The sequence below is a fragment of the Grammomys surdaster genome, unplaced genomic scaffold, assembly GCF_004785775.1.
Source record: "Grammomys surdaster isolate TR1022 unplaced genomic scaffold, NIH_TR_1.0 125941, whole genome shotgun sequence".
Taxonomy (NCBI): domain Eukaryota; kingdom Metazoa; phylum Chordata; class Mammalia; order Rodentia; family Muridae; genus Grammomys; species Grammomys surdaster.
Window position 1 is genome coordinate 1084554 of NW_021620763.1, and position 20423 is coordinate 1104976.

Sequence of the window (20423 nt, forward strand, 5' to 3'; positions counted from 1 at the left end):
CAGCCCCCTAAATCTTCATCTGTCGTACACTGCACTCCAGGCAGCTGGTGACCATGCCCTGTTCTAGTGTGAATTAGACCTTTGTAAATTCCCACAGTTTTCTGAAGATTTAAGGTCTACAAATCTTCAAGTAAGAACCTTCAGTCAGTATATATTTCTCCAGTGGTCAGTGAAATAAATTCAAAGTCCTGGACTGATTGCCTCATCCCTCCAAGCATCTGTGCTTAGACACACATTCTGAGATCCCATTGCAATGAACATGTATCAGGTTGTGTTCTCCAACATCAGCCAAGTGGGATGGGACCTCCGAGATAGGAAAGTGATGTCATGAAAAGGCAGGCTCCAAGCGTATAGGGGCCCGAGAGCTTAGGACAGAGGGTCTCCCGGGTGGGGACAGTTCACTAGGTCTTTCTGGCAACCATCAGGAGATGTGCTCGCTTGAACTGTATGCAGCACCCTGGTATGGGCAAAACAACCTAAGCGTCTCAGCGGCGTCTGCTCCTGAGGCCTCTCTATAGCAAGCCTCTGTTTGCGTGAAAGGATACACCTGTCCTCCTGGTTTGCAATGAGACTCTCTTTGGAGCTGGAGAGAATCACAGAAGTTTCCTGCAACAAATTCCTTGGGCCTGCCAAATCTGGCTGTAAGAGTCTGCACAATGGAGAGCCTCCTAAGGCTTTCAAGGATACCTTATTTAAAGTATGGGTTTAAAAAGAGCTGCTGGTAGATCAATTAACTTCTAACTACATCTTAATTCCAAAATGGCTTCCATAGAGTCCTTTCTCCCCAAGAGCACACAAGACAAACATGTGACCTACATAATAAGTCTCTTATGTTTTCTCAGCCCCTATTTTCCTTGATTTGAAAAAGGAAAGTCCTTTGAAATTGCATTTTATTGTTAACGGCTAGGCTTTGCAATGCCAGTGAGATGCTACCAGCAGCAGCTTTTCCAGGACCACCTTCTTCCCTGATGATTCTGTCTTTCCTCCTCAGAGTTGAGACCCTTCCAGAGGCATTGTTTCAGCTAACAATCGATCATGAGGGCCTGTACAAGGCCCATCAGCACAAACTCATCTAAAAACCCTTTTTGGGAGTGGATATATTAGCATGCTCACCACTGCCAGTGATCTTGGCAGCAGATGATCTTATGCAACCTGCTAATTATTGGGTTTTCATCTAATTTTGTGTGTGTGTGTGTGTGTGTGTGTGTGTTTGCAGAAGTTTCCCTTCCATTTTCCCTTGAAAGCACATAATTACAGCCATCATTCACTCAGTATTCATGGGGTTTAGTCCCAGGATCCTTCACATACCAACCAGTGCATGCACGAGCCATTCATGAATGGCATTCTATTTATACATAATTCACTCACAACCCCCTGCATCCTCTAAATCATCTCTAGGTTACTTATCATATCTAGCACAACACAAATGTTCTACAGTTGTTAGGCTTATTATTTAGGCATTAATGGCATGAAAAGGTCTGTACATGTTCAGAAGAGATGCATTTTTTAAAAAAGATCTTTGATCTGGGGTTGCTTGAATTTGTAGATACTGAACTGATGGATGTGAAGCAATTCTATGGGCTGGCTGTATCTATATGAGTCTGAGCTCATGGGAAAGGGTTAGATGCTTTCTAAATAACAGCTGCAGCCGCTACCAGATAGCAGTTAGTATTCTAGGTGCTTTATGTGTCTCACTCCACATCACTGGAGGGAAGAACCCCTTCCTGGTGGCTCAGCCCTCTCCAGGTGTACCTGTACTCTGCACTTGACACATGTCAAGAACCTACTTGATGAGAAGGGCCTTGTGATAGCTGGTCCAAGCCCACCCCAACTGCTTCTCTATCCTGCAGTCTTCCCTCATCAGATGGCCTTTCTCCCTCAGTACATGAGTAGTGAGAGTTAGTTTTTGTTCATAACTCACCACTAGCTGAGTTGGCCCTGCACTTACATAAGTTCACAGTTCACAGCTAAAGAATTGGAGATGCAGCAAATGAAAGTTCAAAGCTATAACAGGTAAACTGGAATCTAGCCAAAGTGTGAACCCCAAACTCTCAGGCTAAGTTTTCAGTAGAGACTCAGAACAGAGAATTTCTTAGTTAGAAATCTGACATGTATAAATGGTAGGGGAGTTCCTGGGGTTTCTAACATGGCTGCTTCCTGGGTGATTCCTCCAAAAGAACAGGCTAGAGTCCAGAACTCTGGGCTGCTGAGACTGGATATAAGAAAGTCCTCTCCTTCTGGGTTGTGATCTGCAATTCTGGAATAATTATCTATTCTGATTCTTGTAGAATGGCTTTGGAGAAACTGTCCAGACATGGTAGTCTCCGTTATCCAGCTAGCATAGTGTCAGGTATGAAGTTAAAAAAATATTACCAGAGTGAGTCAGAGTGTTTATAAAGGCAAGCCAGCCTCTGGATGTTTAGCAACGGAACACTTTCCTTCCACACAACCTCCAGCCACAATCAAAGTCAGGCTCCAGGACTCGGAATTCAACAGGGAAAGACAGATGTAGCCAGGCTGTGACTCTGAGGCGCCAAGTGGCTCCTGTTTGTGTGGGCACCCCCAGTGGAGAAACCTGCTCACATCCTCAACTCACAGACGTGAGCTCATGTGCTCCAGCTTCCTGGGGCAGAGAGGACCACTCCCCACTCTATGATCCTGGAAGACCCTGAGGCATCCACCCTTCCAAAACACGGGGAGGGGCCAGTACAGGAAATCAGATTGCCAGGTTGTTGGAATTAGGAAGAAAAAAAGTTTCTGAGAGTTCCCTGAAAGAAACTGGAACGGAGAAGGTCTAGGAAACCCCAAGTAACCCAAGTCCTCTCGCTGCCAACTCTACTCTTGCCAGCCTCTTCCTTCCTCACCTAGGCAACCAAGGGACACAGAGACCCTGGGTCAGCTGCTTGGCCTTGGCCTTGGCCCAGAGGGACACCAAATGGAGGCAGCAGGCAGCAGTTGGTCTGACTACCTCCCTCTATGTCCTCATTTCCCTGCAATCGTGTCTCCCTGCTTTGGCTAATGCCTACCACCCTGTCTGCCTTGGACACTGGGTACAGAGCATTAGGACAGAGAGAAACTCCATTATGATAGAGGGAAAACAAGGATGCTAGAAGGGAGAGCATCCTTGCAAACATGGGACAATCCCACAAAGCCTAACTGCTGCCTACTCAGAGCTATGCCATGTGTCTTTCTGGAGGTTTCCTCACTCTAGACTGAGTGGCTCCCCTTCTCTTCTGCCTGTCTCTGTGATCCTCTTCAATTCCCAAGAAGGTGGGGCTACAGGAAGGTTCCATTGCATCTGGCCTTGGCTTTGTGTCTTGAAGAACCACATGAACATGGTAAGCCTGTTTAGGACAGTCTTTAACCAAAGGGCAATGGGTATGAGCCAATGACTCTGAAACATATTCTAAAGAAAAATACACAGAACATTTAGGCTTAGTGGCCCACACCTGAGGTCCTAGTACTTCGGAAATGGAGGCAAGAGGATCAGGAGTTCAGTGAGGTCATCAGCTATTAAGCTCCATTCCAGCCCGGTCTACATGAGACTCTGCCTCAAAAAGCCTGAAAGCAAAATCAACAAACATTACCTCCCCCTCCAGGTCAGTGAGCTAAGGTGCCTCCCATCCAGCAGGAGGAGGGTGATCCTATGGGGCTGGAGAGACAAGCGTCCATCTGTGTTGCCTCTGGTTTGAGGTGTAATAAAGTTTCACAGGTACAGTTTTAGATTCAACCTAAAAATATCTTGTGAACTCTTAACTCAAAAATGTTGAACAAACTTAGTCAGGCTAAAGTGTTCTGTTAGCATTTAACCATGGTGACAAAAATCAGGGTTGAGTGTTTACCAATCCCAGAGCTCCCTGTGGTGACCGTGAGGGTTAGCTGCTCTACTCAAACATTCCTGCTCTCTAAGCTAAGCCAAGTGGATGGACATGGCCTGAGACACAGAGATGCCTTTTCATGTCACGTTTGTGTGGACATGTATGTCAGGAATCTTTCTACAGTGACCAACCATAGGAACCTACTCCACTGGACTTGAATAGAACGGAAATTTAGTGAGGCACATAACTGAAAATCCAGGCTAGTACTCATTGCAGGGACTCAAATGATGCTGTCAGAACCCAGCTCGTGGCCATCTTGGCTCATCTTTTTTCTGTCTCCTTCCTGCTATGATTAAATGGCTGCCAGAAGCTGTAGGCTTCTAACTCCAGTAAGACATGCTTCTTTCATTTCTACAGACCTCCTTATACTTCTCAGTCTAATGCTAGTGGCAGTCACCAAACTGCTGGCGTAGCCCACTGCTTGTTGGCCTAAATACCCATAAGCTAAGCTGACTGAGAATGGATGAGTTACCTAGCAGAGCAAAAGCAGTAAAACAGTCCACAAGCAGAGCCTGAATCCTTCTTCTTCGTGCTGTGGGAGTGAGTATGGGTGTGCTCACCTTGGTTCCTCAGCCACCTCTCCCCTTGCTGTTAGCCCAGGCTGGGTGATAGTGAACAAGGACACAGTCAGTGCTTAGACGTTGGAGGACTGGGTTTTCGTAGGAACAAAGCACCAGGCACAAGGGAACTGAGGACCAAGAATTAGAGACATAGCCATTGCTGTCCTCTTCTGGGACAAGGTTGGCTTAGGCATAAGTATATGATGCGATCCTGGTCAATAGACTGCAAGAGGACACTTTTGGAAGAGGACGGGAAAAGTGGAACCTCCTTTTTCTCCTTTGGATTGTACTGATGAGGACACAGAGCTAGAACCACCATAGGAGGGCAGAGCAGGGCTAGAATACTAGAGGGACCGGAGCCTCCGAGAAGAGCACCAGCTTTATCGGTGTGTCACCCCATTTCTTGGCAGGAGATGTGGCTGCTGCCCCTCTTCCTGCTCCCCTTCTCCAGGGACTCCTGTCCCCACGATGGGATCCTTCCCTTCTCTCAGCAGTCTCTACTGACTGAAGTTTTGAGATTAGCACCCCAAAACTTTGAAGTATCTCTTCATTTTGAGTTGTTTCCATGTTAAAACACCAGATCGCAAAGTAAAATATTGACTCACTGGGGGCTCCCCATGAAAGTCTTAATGGACTGGTGAACTACTCCAGAGAGGAAAGGTGTTTCCTAACTCCTTAAGATGAACTTTAGTTACATTTCCTTGATAATTCTTTAAGTAAACAAATCAGTTTTCCTGGGCTTTCTTCTATCCTGGAGAGAGGAGGAAGGGACCACAGAGCCCCCCCCCCCCCCAGTATTAGTTGAAGTGTATAGGTCTAGAAACTCAAATAGTGGCTCTTGCCTCTTCTCTGTCCCTCAGACCCAACCTTTAGGGAAACTGAAGTCACTCACCCACATAGACATACTCTGGGGACTTGTCCTCTGATGATAAATCCTTTATGGCACCTCCAAATCGAAACCATAGTCCAAATGCAATAACGGCTGATCCGGCTAGCTGGAAGGGAAACAGCAGAGTTGACTAAGGAGGGAGAGGTGTACCTAGGCTGGAGAGCGGGCTGCAGGCAGGGGATGCCCAGGCTTGGAGGGTCACCCCCTGTAGAGATCATCTTGACTACTCTTCATGTCTTGCCAGGAAAGAAACCAGGCTTAGAGGCAAAAGTATGGGCTCGGTGCCCCTCAGGGGCCCGAATATGACTGATTAGCTCTGGGCTGTCCTGATTCCAATCACAGGGTTTGCTGTGCTATTGGGCTTTCCTGTGGTTATTTGGTACCCATGGAATGAAAGTCCCCCCACCTCTCGTGTGTGTGTGTGTGTGTGTGTGTGTGTGTGTGTGTGTGTGTGTGTAAACCACTGTTCTAACCTTCTCCCTGCCAGACATCTGCCCCTTTCAATATTGTCTCTTGCTGGGTATACTGGACTTCCTCACCAACATCTTAGTAAGTGACCAGTGTCTCAGGGGGGAAGTCACCAAGAGCAAGATGAACTGTAAGACCTGGGGGAAGCCACCTTCTAAATTAGAAAAACAAACAAACCCACTCCAGCCTTGGGCCCACCTACACTTGCTGATGCAATTTCCAATTATGCATTTATATGCATGTAAATATCTATGATGTAATCCCAAGTCTGTTCAGAAACTCCCGTAACCCCCTCTTCTTGATTCCTACATGGTGACCGATACCCTGCCCCTGTCTGGGAGGCAGTGAAGGAGGGTTTTTTGTTGTCGTTGTTGTTGTTGCTATTTTGAGCTTCCATGGAAAGTGAGAAAGGGAAAAATATGTTTCTGAAAAGGCATAGTCTGCATGCTATGTGGCTCATGGAGAGGCTGTGTGGCTGGCACAGGCAGTAGCTGGGCAGGCTGGCGGCTGGAAGAGTCATCATTGGGCTTTCTCTCCTGAGGCTGAAGGCTGTTACAGGCTTCACATCTAAGCTGACAGCCCTGTATGTCAATCACAGGACTGTCCCAACCACAGGCCCACAGGCTCCAGCCAAGGTGCTCTCCCCACAAACACCACTTGGACATCACTGTATCAATCAACACTTATTTATAGGGTACCTTGTGAGTGCAAAGCACTATGGGAAAAATCAGCAGAGATGTAAAAAAAATATCATCCTGCCTTTGCCTACTCTTCCAGTTACTGTGGGACAGCCCTAGCCTTTCACCAGACAGTGAAGATCTGCTCTTATCTGTTTAGAGGAGGGTACCTACAGATGCTGGCAGCAGAAGCCAAGGAGGGAAAGCAGACCAGAGGTGTAAGAAGGAAAAATCCAGTTGGGATTAGGCCAGAGGCCTTTCCAGGCCTTTCCAGGAAGGCTCCTTCCCTCTTGTAGGGCAGCCTATAAGCAAGCCGGTGCTGCCCTTGGAAGGTTACCTGGTTATATGCATGAGGACTTCTCTTCATTTTCTGTTTCTCAAAGCCAACTCCCTATGTGGCTGGCTTCTTCAAACTATTCAGGCCTGCCTTCAGTGAGGGGGAGTGGGTGACTGAGTTCCACCAGCTGGCTACTCCCAAGGGGAATAACTAAAGGTTTCCAGCCCTCAGAGAGGACACTAATTGGATAATTTGTGGGGCAGCTAAAAAAAAAAAAAGACAGACTCAGCCGTCTTTTGAAAAGAGCAGGCTGGCATGGAAACATGAGATGAAATCATGCTATGGCATAATAGTATTTATCTTTGAAGGGTGGAATTACAGGTGACGTTTTCCTTCTGTCTTCTAAGGGTTCTACATTAATTATGCATTAGTCTTCTAGGCTTCAAAACCATAGCTTTTGAGAAAGCATTGCATACTGGTTTTTATGTCCAATATGGAAAATGGAGAGTCTTCTTGTTCTGTGCTTAACTCAGGAAGGTGCCAGCTTTGGGGTTCTGGCTGCTATGCACGGTGAGGAGTACTGTCTTCAGTCAAACCTGTCCCTAGAAATGCCTGGGACTGCCTGGGATGAGTCTGCCCAGTGAACCTCACAGGCTTCCCTGGTTTCCTGTCTCTCTGGTGCCTTAATGGAAAGACAGAGTTTCCAAACACAAAGCAAAATCTATTGACAGAGGCCCTGGGCCCAAACCAGCAGCCACCACACAGAGTATGGAGGAGGTGACTGGTCTCAGGGACACCCTACCACAAGACCACATTTTTGGAATCTCTGAACACAAACTCTAATTTATTGCTGTCTGGATCATCCTCCCAGACAGAATCCATCCGACCAGTACTGGCACAGATGTGTTTGAGACATAATGGAAAATGAAAAGAGAGGTTGCAGTTTAGAGCCACTGGGCAATGGGGAAAAAATCTGCACTTGCTCATCCAAGACCCCAACCCCAAACCACACATACATGGCTTTCCTCTCTGGGTCAAGGAAACTATGGCTTAGCTGAATGTCATCACTGTGTGGCAGGGAATCCTCCCAGAATACTGTGGGCTGTGTTAGGGATGTGTTGGTGTGGAGCCTTCCAGGGCCAGAAAAGTCTCTGCTTTGGAGGGAGGCACAGCAGTTACTGGGTAGCTCTTCGGCCCCTCTGAGCACTCCAGATCTGTCAGGCTCATTGAATGCCATGTTTGTGACACTTGGGGTTGGTGAGCTACACACTGGAAACTGATCAAGGGTGGCAAGAAAACCACACTAACCCCATTCCAGTGAGAGCAGAAGAGGCAAGCCTCCTGTCAGGCACAAGGTTCTTGTCACTGTGAGCATTCTCTACAGCAGAAGATGCTCTCCTCGGCACTCAAGGGAAGCTTTCAGGCCTCTGTAGTCCCAAGATTTAACTCAGTAGGCCCCACATCCCCTATGCCATAATGTTTTTAATTTCAGCCCATTTTGTATAGACAAACTGCATCTATACTCAGGGAAAGCTGAAGCAAGCAAGAAATGAGCCAGTGCCTCTTCTCCATTCTCTTTTTGCCCCCACTTCTATCTCTCTTCACTCTTTCTCTTTTTCTGTGCACATTTAGTAACAACTAATCATGGTCCGACCGAGGCCAGGCACTGTGCTCCATGTCAAAGACTTGGAAGACAGTCACACAAAGTAAGACACGCAAGAAGATGCAGGAAGTGTGCTGAAGGGAGGAACACACACTACCAAGGGAGGGGACAGGGCACCGGTGGGTGGCAGTCATACCTACTCTGATATATGTCTTGAAGAATGAGTTGAATTTCATGGAACAGCAAATAATTAGTGGGGTGAGAAAGCTTGAGGCAGAAGGAACAGCACAGGGGAAAGAACCATCCCTTACCACCATGCTACGCTGAGAAAGAGGCCAGTGTTGGGGAGCACATTGCATCATCATCACAGGAGTGTGGGGGCAGCCTTGGCTTATGGCTTCTGCTTAGCCTGCATCATCCTGGGAAGCCTACCGCAGGGCCCCATGGGAGGGCAGATAGGAACTCAACTCTTTTGATGGGAGTGTACAGGAGCCGAATGTTGCTTGGCTGCCAAACACAGTGAGTACCACAGACAAATCCTCACAAGAACCACAGAGAGGATGCCAAGGAATGGAGAGGAGACCCTGAGGGCCAGTGAGAATCAGTGTCGAGAAGGAACACTGCTGAGGGCTGTTCTGCCCCTAGGGCAGGCATTAATACCAGTATCCCTAGCAGAACTATAAGAAAAAAAAATGCCATTGCTTTAGCAGGAATGGGCTTTTCTTCTTATATTCATTCGCCCATTTTGTATGGGAGCACGAGTGTAGACATCAAAAGACAATGTGTGGGAGTTTGTGGTCTCCTGCCACCATGAGGGTCCTGGGGACTAAACTCAGATCATGAGACTTGGCGGCAAACACCCTCATCTGCTGAGGCACCTCATTGGCCCTGGAATGGACTTCTCATGCAATGGAGTGAGCCGAACCTCCGTGGTACTTACTAAGAACAAATTAATTAGAAACATTAAAAACAACCAGGGAGGTGGTGGTACACACCTTTAATGTCAGCACATGTGAGGCAGAGGCAGGGGGATCTTTGTGAGTTAGAGGCCAGCCTAGTCTACAGAGTGAGTTCTGGACTAGCCAGAGCTGCATAGTGAGACTCTGTCTTAGATAGGAACAGGAAAATCAAAAGGAAGGAGGAAAATGTTATAAGATAGGGTTCAACACAGGGGAACCAACAGCATAAATATGCATAAAGTAAAAGGGGAAGGGTGACTAGAACACCACAAGGACCAGATGGGGCCCAGCAGCCATCACTGAACAAGACAGTCACAGACATTCTTTGTGGGCAAGTTATTTCAACAGCTACCAATGATCTAGAGAGTTTGCTGGACACAGAAAACTGTCCAGATGTCTTTAGCAAAAACGTTTATGGTCTCAAAATCAGGAGCAAAAAGGATGGAAAGCAGATTCAAAGTATTCTGAAGCAAAGCGGACGGACAGAAAGTTTCTATCACGTAATAACTGTCTGCAGAACACAAGTCCTTCAGCTTGAGGCAAAACAGCTCATACATTTCAATTGTATTTTACTGCTCTTGTTGAGCCCCCTCCCCCCCATTATGAATTGCAAACAAGGAAGGCTCATCCAGCTGCCATAGTACTGAGATGCAGACACTACTCCGCCTTCTCCTCCTGGACACAGTCACCTGCATAACAAGGAGCCCATGTGTGCTGCTACTCAGCTCTCTGCTGATGAGACCCAGGAAAGAGGATCCTTTCTGGGCCAAAAGCATCCCCAGCAGGAGTTCTAGCCAAGCATGAGAGCTTCTACCCAGGTGGGACACAGTGGAAGGGGCTTCAGATGCCTGAGTCCGGCTCCCTGTTTTTTTCTCATGTGGGGACATCTGTTTTTGCTGTTTCATAAGCCAGAGTGCTCTTCTGCACTGCCCACAGAAGGCTGGCTCTCAGGTCACCTCCTTGGGGAAGCCTGTCCTGGCCTAGATATACATGTCGTTTCATAGCTCACATAACTACTGCTGTTTAAATATTTCTGGGTTTTAAAGGCCTGAGCTCTGTGAGATGCGATAGCTCTCAGTTGTTGGCTGCTAAGTGTTTCCTCTCTGCCTCATAGAGCCGGCTAAGCTGGGGCAGGGGAAGCAGAGGTACCACTCATTCCGCTGTGGAAAGAATTGTTTTCTCCTTAAACCCATGTTCTAAAGGCTACCCTCAGCATGATGGTTTCTGGAGCTAGGACCCTTGGTGGGTATGTGTGTGTTGGTAATCAGCACTAGGAAACTATGTTATGGGTGCTCAGCAACCACTCCCCCACAGAAAAAGACACTACCACACCTGCACTGGCTATCAGGTTTCCTAAGCTTCAGGGATGTGTGCTGAGAAGCACGCATGGTCACAAAGAGTAAACCTGCATGCACCTCTTCCCGGGCAAGATTTGCACACTTCATATGGCTACAACACAGACAGGCATGCTGTTCTTCAGTGAAAGACAAATAAAACCAGCCCTATGTTCTTGCCTCACCATAGCGAAAGCTGTGTGCACACAAACCCAGCTCATTTTGAGTCTCCATTTTGGGATGAAGCCACATAAAGTTGAAAATGAGGCTTCTATTCTAGAGTCTCCGTTAAATGCTTTCAAGCTAATACTTGCTCATGGTGGCAACGCACGTCCTAGATGGACTCATAATGAGCGCTCATGATTCTGATCTGATTGAAGCCCCATTATGCCTCAGCTTTGCGGCAGGCAGATGTCACAAGCTCATTTGCTTTGGAAGATGACACTAATTTGCTCAAAGTGGAAAACCGGCTCCCAAGACTTTCATCGCATTACACAGCGAAAGCAAGGCCAGGATTCAGATGGTGCTTTCTTAAGAGCAAGGATTTTTTTTTTTTAACCAGACAAAAACTACTGAATAGCATATGACATTCATACCAAACAGCCTCACAGGGACCTGATTGCCCTGTCCTTGACATCAGGACCAGGTATAGACTAGGAGGAAGAACGGCTGTGACAACAGATGCTGATAAGGCTGTTTGGAAACGGCTGTGGCTTCTGCATCTCCAGTGTGATTTGCCCTCTATTCCTTCATAAGGGCAAGTTTGTGCTTCCTTCAGGTAAGAGCATGTTTTGTTTTCTATCTATCTATCTATCTATCTATCTATCTATCTATCTATCTATCTATCTATCATCTATCTATTCATTTATTTGATGTGCATGTGTGTATGTACGGGCACATGTGTGCACTGCCTATGGCGGGAACAGTTGGCTCTCATGGCCTGGGATGGAGCTCAGCCCACTAGGCTTAGTTGCAAGCCTCTTTGTCTACTGAGCCACCCTGTGAGCATGCTTCAGAGTGACTCAGTGTTTATTTTCTGCGCTGCAATTCAAACTTTGATAGAATCAGAAGTGTTTTGTGCTCTGGAAAGAACACTTGACTGTGTATTTGTGACAAACACGCCTTTTTCTGTTTGTTGAAGCTGTTATGAAGTGAAGTTGAGTGGGCCAGCTGAGCTTGTTGGGAGGTGGATTACAAGTGCTGGGGGTGGGGAGGACTGGAGTTTTAGGAAAGAGAAGAACCTGGGGGAAGAAGCTGGGAGGGAAAGAGGGTGCTGAGAACCTATTAACATTTGTGGACAGCACGGTGTGTGTGTGTTTATTCAGTACATGGACACAGTGCCTTCTGGTTGAAAGTATGGGCGTGTGTGTGGGGGGGGATATTAGGGAGGAGCCAGAATTTGGAGGAAGAAGATGGTTTCACAGTTTTCCCTATCCAGCAAAACAAAGTCACAGGCCACTGACTTATGTCAGGAGCAGACAGTGATCATATAACCCTAGAGCTACAGCCCAACTCTATCAAGCTACAGCCTCAAGTTAACCCCACCATCCACCGGCTGCCTTTTCTCACCCAGGGGTAAGCTGTCTTTTCTAAGTCTCTGTATTTCCTCTCTATAGCTGAGTCTGCACCTCTTGTTTTGCCCTCTGCATGGACAAACACTGAACTTAGAAACCATGGTGACTGATGTCATATCTTGACTCTACTGAGCTTTACAGAAGCTGAGAGGAGATATTAAACAATATTATCTGATACTTACGTGTTCACCTAACATTCAAAGAGGCTGAGAGAATGACTTTGGAGGAAATAAATAGGATTCTTTTTTTAAAAAAAAGGAATCTATGTTATTTTAACTGTGTATGTCTGTTGTATATGTGTACAGGTGAGCGCACACTCAAGAATGCATATGTGCTCTTGTGCACTTGGGTGCAGGTGCTCATAGAGGCCAGAAGGGAGTGTCAGACTGGAGTTCCAAGCAGTCATGACTTTACTAATGTGGGCATTGGGAACCAGAGGGCCATCTGTAAGAGCTGTGCTTTTAACTGCTGAGCCATCCTTCCAGTTCCAATAACCAGGACTCTTAAATAGTGACCAGTATTAGTGTTCTTTACCAGGTTTCCCATGGTTACAGTGAGAAATGGTAGCAGAAAGTAAATGCCGTGGGTAGAATTCATACTGGGACAAGCGGAAACACTGTTGCCAGGAAGTTCCCTTGGGTAAACTACAGTAGATTACCACAAGACCTAGATTGTCATTCTCTAGACATTTTCTTAACCTTAATTTTCTTACACCCTGCTTTGAGGTCACTAAGGAGCTGTACCAGTCCCTTTCAGGATGAAGGATGTATCATCCAGTTTTCTACACAACATTCCCTGGCTCTTGCCCCACAACTTAGTGCTGTAACCTCTTGTTCAATACCAGGTACACTTGTGCACACATGTACACACATGTACACACATGTACACACACACACAGAAAGAGAGAGAGACAGAGACACAGACAGAGAGAGGGAGAGAAATTTCTCAGTGTTATAAACATCTGTCATCTGTGCTGTCCTGTATTGTAGCCACTCGGTACTAGTGGCTACTGAGTACTTGAAATGTGTAGGTGGCACTGAGGGCAAGAATATTACATTTTACTTCATTTTAAGCCTAACAGCTCCATGTGTTCAGTAGCATGGCTGCCATATTGGATGAGCAGGCGTAGAAGTCACTTACAGGTGCATCCTAGCTCCCTGTTAGTCTGGGGACTCAGAAAGGCTAAGGACAAAGATGCTGGACCCTCAGCTGGAGACCCAGCTCTGCTGTTGGCCACTTTTGTGACCTAGAGAAGTCTCTGAGTCTCTCTTCCCTCTGGTGGAACTTGGAGAGAGCACTTACTGCTTTACAGAGCTGAAGGGGCTGACACAAGGCTGTGCTCACAGGAGCAGCACCGCTGCGCTTACACTTAGGCAGGGCTCTTCTCCTTCAAGCCTCTGATCCTGAAATTAATTTTTAAAATAGCTTCTTGAAAAAAAAAAACCGTCACTTCCCCGTGTATCTTTTCTCAATTTCCTTCTTATTTTCACTTGTCTCAAGTGGATCACATGTTCCTTACCCTTCTCCTGTTTCAGCCACAGGTTGGGGTGTTTTATGGACCTGTTTGTTCCAGTATTTCTAGAATGCTTCAAGACTGAACCTGACACTGGCTACAAGCTAATCGTAGACAATATATTTTCCAAGCCATCAGAAGATTGGTTTTGTTTAGTTTAGTTAGTCTTACTTACTTACCTGATCTAGGTAATCCTTCTGTCTCAGCCTTCTGCATGCTGGGGTTATAGGTGGGAGCCACCATACCTGACTCTAGTGGATTTTCATTTCTTTTTGTGTGTGTATGTAAATCTGTGTATGTGAATATGTGTGTGCCTGGTGCCCATATATGCAAAGGTCGAAGGATTATGTCGGTTTGCTGTTATTTCTGTCTCATTCCTTTGAGGCAAGGTCTCTCATTGAATCTGGAGCTAGGATAGTAGCTAGTAAGCCCCAGTGATCTCTCTGTCTCTGCCCCCACACAGTGCTGGGTTACAGGAGGATGCTCAGCTTTTAAGATAGGCTCTGGGGATCAGAGCATGAGTCCTCCTGCTTATGCAGCGACTGCTCTGACCCACCGAGCCGTCTCCCCATCCTCTGAAATATTCCCTTATATGTCGTATTCCACATTCCAATATGTCAATAATGTGAGAATGTGGGAAACGAGAAAACCTTGGGCATTCTAGCTACTGTACCTTTCAGCTTCCATGCTTGTAAAATGGGACTAATTAAACTATTGTGAAAATTAAAAATATAAAGACTGTGAAGACAGAGGTCACTAACAATTCATTATCAGGTGAGATCATGTATGTGAAAGCATTTTGTAAACCAAAACATCATATGCATGTTAATTTGTCTTGTTGATTTCTCTTAATGAAAGCTGGGGACGGTGAGAAAGGCAGGCCAACGTCCTCCTGTTCATCTGTAAAGTGTGCTCCCACCTGCTGGACATTCCCACCTCATTTCTACCTTCCTCCATCTTTTAGAGACCCTAACACAGTTTGCTTCAGTCAGGGCAGGGACATTTGCTTTAACAAGGATAACAAGCCTGTTGTGAAGGTCCTGTCAATGTTAAGAGCAGAGGATAGAGGTTACCCAGGGATACTCCAGGCACAGTGATCTGGAATAACACTATGAGATGCATCTTGTGATGGTGATTCTAGGACTACCAAGGACTAATGTAGAAGAACCATTAAAACAATAATGATAAAGTGGTAACTGAAAAAGCCACCCTGCCATCCAGAAACAAGAGTCTTTGAGCTCTTGAGACTGCATCTCAAACAAAGGTCTTCAAAGTGTCTTTAGAGCACCAATGCCAGCCTCACCAGGGGGCTTGTTATAGGTGCAGACCTACTAAGTCTGAATATATAATTGAATAGGGTCTCATGTATTAACATTCACATTATACTAGGAGAGGCCTGGACCACCAAAGCTTGTGCCATCTCCTTCCCTTGGCCTCTATCTGGTAGCACAGAAGCATGGCAGGTACCTAGCAGTTCTCCACGTGAACTTTTATCTAGAGCCCTGTTGAGTCTTTCAGATGCTGAGGGACCAGAAGGGAAGATGCCAGCTAACAGTCTTTGCCTTCGAAGGGCAAAGACCAGAGAGGGGATGAGCTATTATCAAGGACAACATGGCAGCTAGGCAAAGGGTTTTACTCTTTCAGTCACAGTTCAGGATGTCAGACTATAGCAAGCACCTAGCACTTGCTGGCTGAGTGAATGGATCATAGAGGGAGGACACCATGCCTTTTGGAAGCCGTGAGACTCCAATTATTTTGATTGGCTGGATGTAGGGCACGTGTGTGCTCCCTCTTGCCTTGAGGAGCCTCCAGAATTATAGGTCCTGCCTTCCCGCCTGTGCCTTTACTGTTTGAACCCCACCATCACTGACAGAACTTAGGTTATTAAGCATGTGCTTTGTGCAAGCTGGATTCCTACTGTACATGTATTAATGGGCTTTATCTACATAAAGATCACAAGGTGACTTGCATACTACTTTACTATGCTCATTTTACAAACAAGAAGATGGAAGCTCAAAGAGGTCAAACAACTGAACCTAGTCCCCAGGATAGTGAGACCTACAGAGCTAGGAATAGACTCCAGCAGGCTGATACCACAATCCACCCTTCACACTTTAGTTTTCTGGGTTTGAATGGCTATACTGCATACACCCACTAAGGTCTACCATGACACTAGGTCTACAGCTCTGACCTCTCCAGACTGGCCATGCTGTGCACTCTGCTCTGCCCATCATCTCTCGGTCCCCCTGGTTGCACAGTAGGAGAGGCTGGCCAATGCATCTGTTTTCCCACTTTAATAGAAATCAGCAGTGTAGACTATGGATGGACAGCATCTGTCTAGCAGGCTGTTCTAGAGACTCCAGAGGCTCTTTCCCCACCTCCTGCACCACCCTTTCTAACAAGTGTCTGCCCTTGCTGTTTGAGATATGTAGGACAGAGCAGGAACTATAAGCTGTGAGTCAAACAGCATTCACTCCCAAGTCAAAGAGGCAAGTGTTTTCAGAAGCATCTAGTAGGCATCCCCAAGTGAAAACCCAAAGATCATCAGTCATGGTGAGGAAGAAAGGACAGCACCTTCCCACACGCCATATATGGCATGTAACTTTCGACCAGGAACAGCCTTGCTTCCTGTTGGAGTCAACCCTGAGCAGCCCAGAGAGCACAATGATAGGAAAACGCTGAGCAGACAACAACAAACCAAGGAATAAACAGTGCCTAGGCTTTTCTTCCAACCAACATATGTGGCTGGCTGGGTTGTACTGTTTTGTTTATATTGCTATGCAACAGAGGGGAAGGAAAAACAGGTGATTTCAATGTAGTCAAGACTATACCGAGCATTGTGATGGTAGATCCTAAAATCAGACCTGGCAGACGCAGGGCAGACACCCCCCATTAATACAGTAAGGACAAGGACTGGGCTTTACTTTGGCTTTTAAAGCAATCATAACTCGATGTGAGTCCAGCTGGGTTTCCTGTGCTGGTTCTCAAAGCTCTGACTGACGGTTAAGAAAACCAGAGGCGCAGCTGAGGGGACTGGCAAGCCAGCTGCCGGGATGAGGCTCCAAATCTGACTCTCAGACCACAAAACACACACTACAGCCTCCGTGCCTGCCTCCTGGCCAACTTCTGTCAGGACAGGAAAGACTGTCACCAGGGGGACCCTTGACCTCCGAAGGGAAGACATCGATGGGTGTGTGAGGATACTCAAGTCCCAGCTGAAGGTTTCCTTCCAGGGAAAGCTCCCCAATCAGAAAACAAAACAAAACAAAAACAAACCAGTAGAAACCAGGGTCGAGCTTCTGTGGAACTGGATTATATATGAATAATTATCCCATACAATCTACTTTCCCAAGTTAATAGCTCTTAGTTTCAGTCTGTCTCTTCACTTTACCGGGAAAGCTGAATGTACCACGGCTCATCCACGGCTTACCTTCTCTCAGGGAACCACTGAGTAGTCCTCCTACCTCTCCTGGACTCAGTCTATGAGAGCAAAGTTCAACATCTCCACAATGAACAGGCGCAGGTATGCCAGTTCTCCTGATAAAGTTGACAGCTAATGTCTAAAAGTCAAGAAGGCTGTTCACATCCAGGTGTCTATCCTAAGGATTCGTTAATTCACTCTATAGATAGTTACTCAGTACCTCCCGTGCTGGATATCCTTCTAGGGGCTAGGGAAATGTCTGTGAAAAACAACAGAAAAAAAATTCCTGCTCTCAGGGAGTAGGCAATTTAAGTGGGGTGGGGGATATCCAAGTCTGAGTTGAGAAGATAATGTCTAGCTATCCAGCAAAGAAGTCACATGCAAGCCATTTGTCATACATAGACACCATTTGCCAACAGTAAGGACACCAGGAGAAAAATTGAATGCTTCCTGTGTGCTAGGCAGTTAGTAACAAAAATAACACATACCTTCAAGCCTCTATTATATATGACTAGCTTAGGATACTTCATACATTTCCTTAGAATCCTCGGCACAACTCTGTCCCTCTAATTGTACAGATGGGAAGCTAGTCCTAGAGGTAGAGCTAGCTGACTCTGGTACATCGCCTTATCCAAGCACACCATGCTTTGGACCTCTGCACTCAGGCCCCATGGCTTTGCCACAAAGATGGCTCACAATCCTTTGCTCTGCTCCTCATCTGGTGGCTTCCCTTTGCCCACCTCCGTTCTCCTATATTGAGCTCCAATGTCTCTCTGGACAAGTTGTTTAGGCTTCTCACTGGTACTGGGATTGCTTCTCTGAACTCTGCATTCAGATCACCTATAGAAAAGGCCACCTCCAATCTCAGTGACAGGCACTCAGACTTCACTAGAGTGCTACTTCATCCCTGTGCTTATGACTCGAGTGTGAAACTTGTCACTTGGTCACCCTTGTTCTTGTTGTCCAGTAAGGGCTGTTCTCTTAGCTGCAGTAGCAGCTTTGGGAACAACATCTATCTAATATGGTTCTGAAACATGCGTGTGGGTTAAGATTACTGGGATGCCTTCTAGAATGGCTTGCTGGGCCCCTCCCCCACACTGTCTGTTTCAGTGAACCTGGGCTGAGTGAGAATGTATGTTTCTGAAAAATCCCCAGGGAGCCCTGATGCTGTTGACCCAGGAGCCACCTTCTGGGGACAGCTGTGAACCTCCACAGGATGAAGATGGAGGAGGTAGCCTTTGAGTTCTGTCTCTGCCACTCAACAGCTGTGGAACCTGAGCCTCTGTGTCTTCAGCTATGAAAATGAGGACGCCCTACTTCCACGTGAGCACCATAGTAAGGTAGGGGTGCAAAGATGGATAGAAGGTACCCAGCACTGTCCCTGACCCACTGCAAAGGTTTGATAAGTCTGGGGAAGCTGGCACAAAATAAGCGCTAAACCCAGCCTGAGAGATTTCCCTTTCTGGCTCACACAAAAGTTTGACGCTGTAAGCAGTGAGAGAGTGATGGTGTCACTGAGGCATGGCACCTACAATTAACAGCCTTTGAAATTAAGCCAGACTTCAAACAAAACAAAAACAAAAACAAAACCCCCCACAGTAGCACTCAGAAAGACTTCTTCCTGGAGTGTGATGGGTGCAAATGCCAAGTCGTACAAAGTCTATGTGTATTTTTAAAATACAGAGGATGTCCCCAGGTACCTCCTCCAAACTGCCCCTTGCTGACCAATGTTGGTCATGTCTGCGTGGTCTCTGTAGAGCTTAGAGTTGCTGGAGTCACCCAGGCTTTAGGGCTAATGGGTTGGTAGTCACATGTGGAGCCCATCGTTCAATAATTTATTACTTATGGTCCATACAACCTCCTCAGAGCAGATGGGACAACCGTTGCTGCCAGCCTACTAGTTTCAAAGCATCCCAAAGCATCTCTGTTCCTGCTTTCCCCGGAGCAAGACTCATGTCTTCCCTCAGGGTCTTTCTGAGCAGAAAGGCCAATAGGGACTATGCGGAATGGACCTCTGACAGTTTTCCAGGGCTTGGGAGAGAGTATTCCCTCACTATGCCCTGCTAACACAGGAGACCTGGTCCATGGCTCTCTCTCCGGCTGTCACTATGCATCTCTACCCGGGGAATGCTGCCAGGTCTACGCCACCCTGCAAAGTTGAATGAGATCATTTCAGGAGTACTGGTTGTCCGCAGGGACCCTGGGGATGTTGCTGCTCTTCCAAAACCCCTCCATTTTCCAACCCCTCATGGAAGAGTACCCACCACTGCTCATCCAGCAGTACCTTTCCCTAATGCCCAAGAAAAGGACTATCCTCCCCCACCCCCATAATTTTCTCTACTCTCCGTTTATTTTCCCAACAAACCACCAGAGCCAGGCGGCGTGTCCGCACACTCTTGGTTGGGGCGCCACCCCAGGCAGCCCCACGGTAGGGATTTCCCTCCCAGAGCCTTGGCCGGGCAGCCCGGCTCCCCAGAGAAGGCAGCGCGAGAAGTGGGTGTGTGTACACAGCAGGATGCAGAGAGCACGGGCCACCAAGTCCCCCAGTCCTCGGGATGTGGGGGCCGGGTAGGTCCCCGCACCTGGCGCCACCCGCCGGGCGATGCCGCCGAAGATGATGGCTCCTTTGGGGGCGGGGGGGGGGGGGGAGCATCGCACCGTGTCTCCTCTTCTCACCACCTCCGGTAGCACAAGCTTCTCTGTGTCCTCTCCCCTTTCATCTGTCCCCTCCCTCTTTGTCTGCTTAGCGCCTCTGAATATCCTGCCCTCTTCTATGGCCCAACTCTATTGCGGTCACCTCCCCGGGGATCCTGGCCCCCTAACCCGCCCGCCGGTTCGGGTCTCACCCAGAATAGCAGGTTGAAGCCGAGCAGCAGATACTTGATGCACCGCAGGCCCCCGCGAAAACGCCCCATGCTGCGACCCCGGCGGCGGGCTCCCGATTCCCCAGGCCCGCGCCGAGCCCCGGGAGCGACGGGCGCCGGCGGGAGGGGCGGGGCGGGTTGGGAGGGGCGTGACCTGTGGGCGTGGTCTACGGGGATCTGGAAGCGAGCGGCCAGCTGGCTGGGGCTAGGGCGTCCTGGGGTGGAGATCCTGGTCCCACGCACCCGCTCCGGCCCTTGGAGGTAGCACCACCTTCGTCCACGCCGGTGGACTTGGGCTCCTGTAGCTATCGGAGCATCTGTGTGCCCACCCGGGACGCGGGGTCCATTTAATCAGTGCCGGGTGCCCAGACTCCCTTGAGGCCCTCGATGATGGTTGAAGTTATCC

The 20423-nt window shown here is 47.7% G+C and overlaps 1 protein-coding gene across 1 annotated transcript in view; it reads right to left on the reverse strand.

The window, feature by feature from the left end:
* The window catches only part of Tspan2 (tetraspanin 2), a 37860-nt gene extending 17754 nt beyond the window's left edge, over positions 1-20106 (reverse strand). The window contains exons 1-2 of the mRNA XM_028752983.1: positions 20000-20106; positions 5331-5433 (exon numbers count right to left, since the gene is read on the reverse strand). Coding sequence (XP_028608816.1) covers positions 5331-5433; positions 20000-20068 — 172 coding nt within the window. The 5' untranslated portion in view covers positions 20069-20106. The remainder of the gene's footprint in view (positions 1-5330; positions 5434-19999) is intronic.
* Between the last annotated feature and the right edge of the window lie 317 nt (positions 20107-20423).